This window comes from Octopus bimaculoides, unplaced genomic scaffold (genome assembly GCF_001194135.2).
Source record: "Octopus bimaculoides isolate UCB-OBI-ISO-001 unplaced genomic scaffold, ASM119413v2 Scaffold_67244, whole genome shotgun sequence".
Classification (NCBI taxonomy): Eukaryota; Metazoa; Mollusca; class Cephalopoda; order Octopoda; family Octopodidae; genus Octopus; species Octopus bimaculoides.
Genome location: NW_026415756.1, coordinates 1623 through 2403, shown reverse-complemented (window position 1 = coordinate 2403; position 781 = coordinate 1623). Strand labels below are relative to the sequence as shown.

General features: G+C 45.5%; 1 protein-coding gene across 1 annotated transcript in view; it reads left to right on the top strand.

Moving 5' to 3' along the window:
* Positions 1-781, top strand: part of LOC106877333 (uncharacterized) — a gene marked incomplete at its 3' end in the record, with an annotated part of 3822 nt that overhangs the window by 1436 nt on the left and 1605 nt on the right. Inside the window, exon 2 of the mRNA XM_014926208.2 lies at positions 261-386. Coding sequence (XP_014781694.1) covers positions 261-386 — 126 coding nt within the window. The remainder of the gene's footprint in view (positions 1-260; positions 387-781) is intronic.

The window sequence follows — 781 nt, the reverse complement described above, 5'->3', positions numbered from 1 at the left end:
GTGTCTGTGTTTGTCCCCCCAACATCACTTGACAATCGATGCTGGTGTGTTTACGTCCCCGTAACTTAGCGGTTCGGCAAAAAGAGACAGATAGAATAAGTACTAGGCTTACAAAGAATAAGTCCTGGGGTCGATTTGCTCGACTAAAGGCGGTGCTCCAGCATGGCCACAGTGACGGTGATGATGAAATGGTGGTGGTGGTGGTGGTGACGATGATATCTACCATTGTTTCTATATGCCTTTGTTCTCTCCACTGACAGATGGTGATGCCGAAGACTGGCTTAATGTGGTTCTATTGGAACACCAGAAGAGAGGTGACGCTAAGTTCTTCACATCTCCAGGAATCCACAAGCAGATCCGGTCTGACTTGAAGGCCGACCAATATGGTAAGTAGAGTTCAGTTCCATTCCTCCTGGGCCCTTGAGTACATTGGGCAGCAAGTTGATGCCACTAGTTTTTTCTGGGCTGCAAACTTTTCTACATCCAGATGCAGGCATGGCTGTGCGGTAAGAAGCTTGCTTCCCAACCACATGGTTCTGAGTTCAGTCCCACTGCATGGCACCTTGGGCAAGTGTAGTCTACTATAGCCTCGGGCCGACCAATGCCTTGTGAGTGAATTTGGTAGTCGGAAACTGAAAGAAATTTATTGTGTGTATACATATATATATATGTGTGTGTGTGTGTGTGTACACGCATAACAGATTTGGCTGTTATTTCTAGCAAATTTTATAGCCATACAGAGTTGTTCAATTGGCTCATTTGTTGATGTGTATAAGTAAAC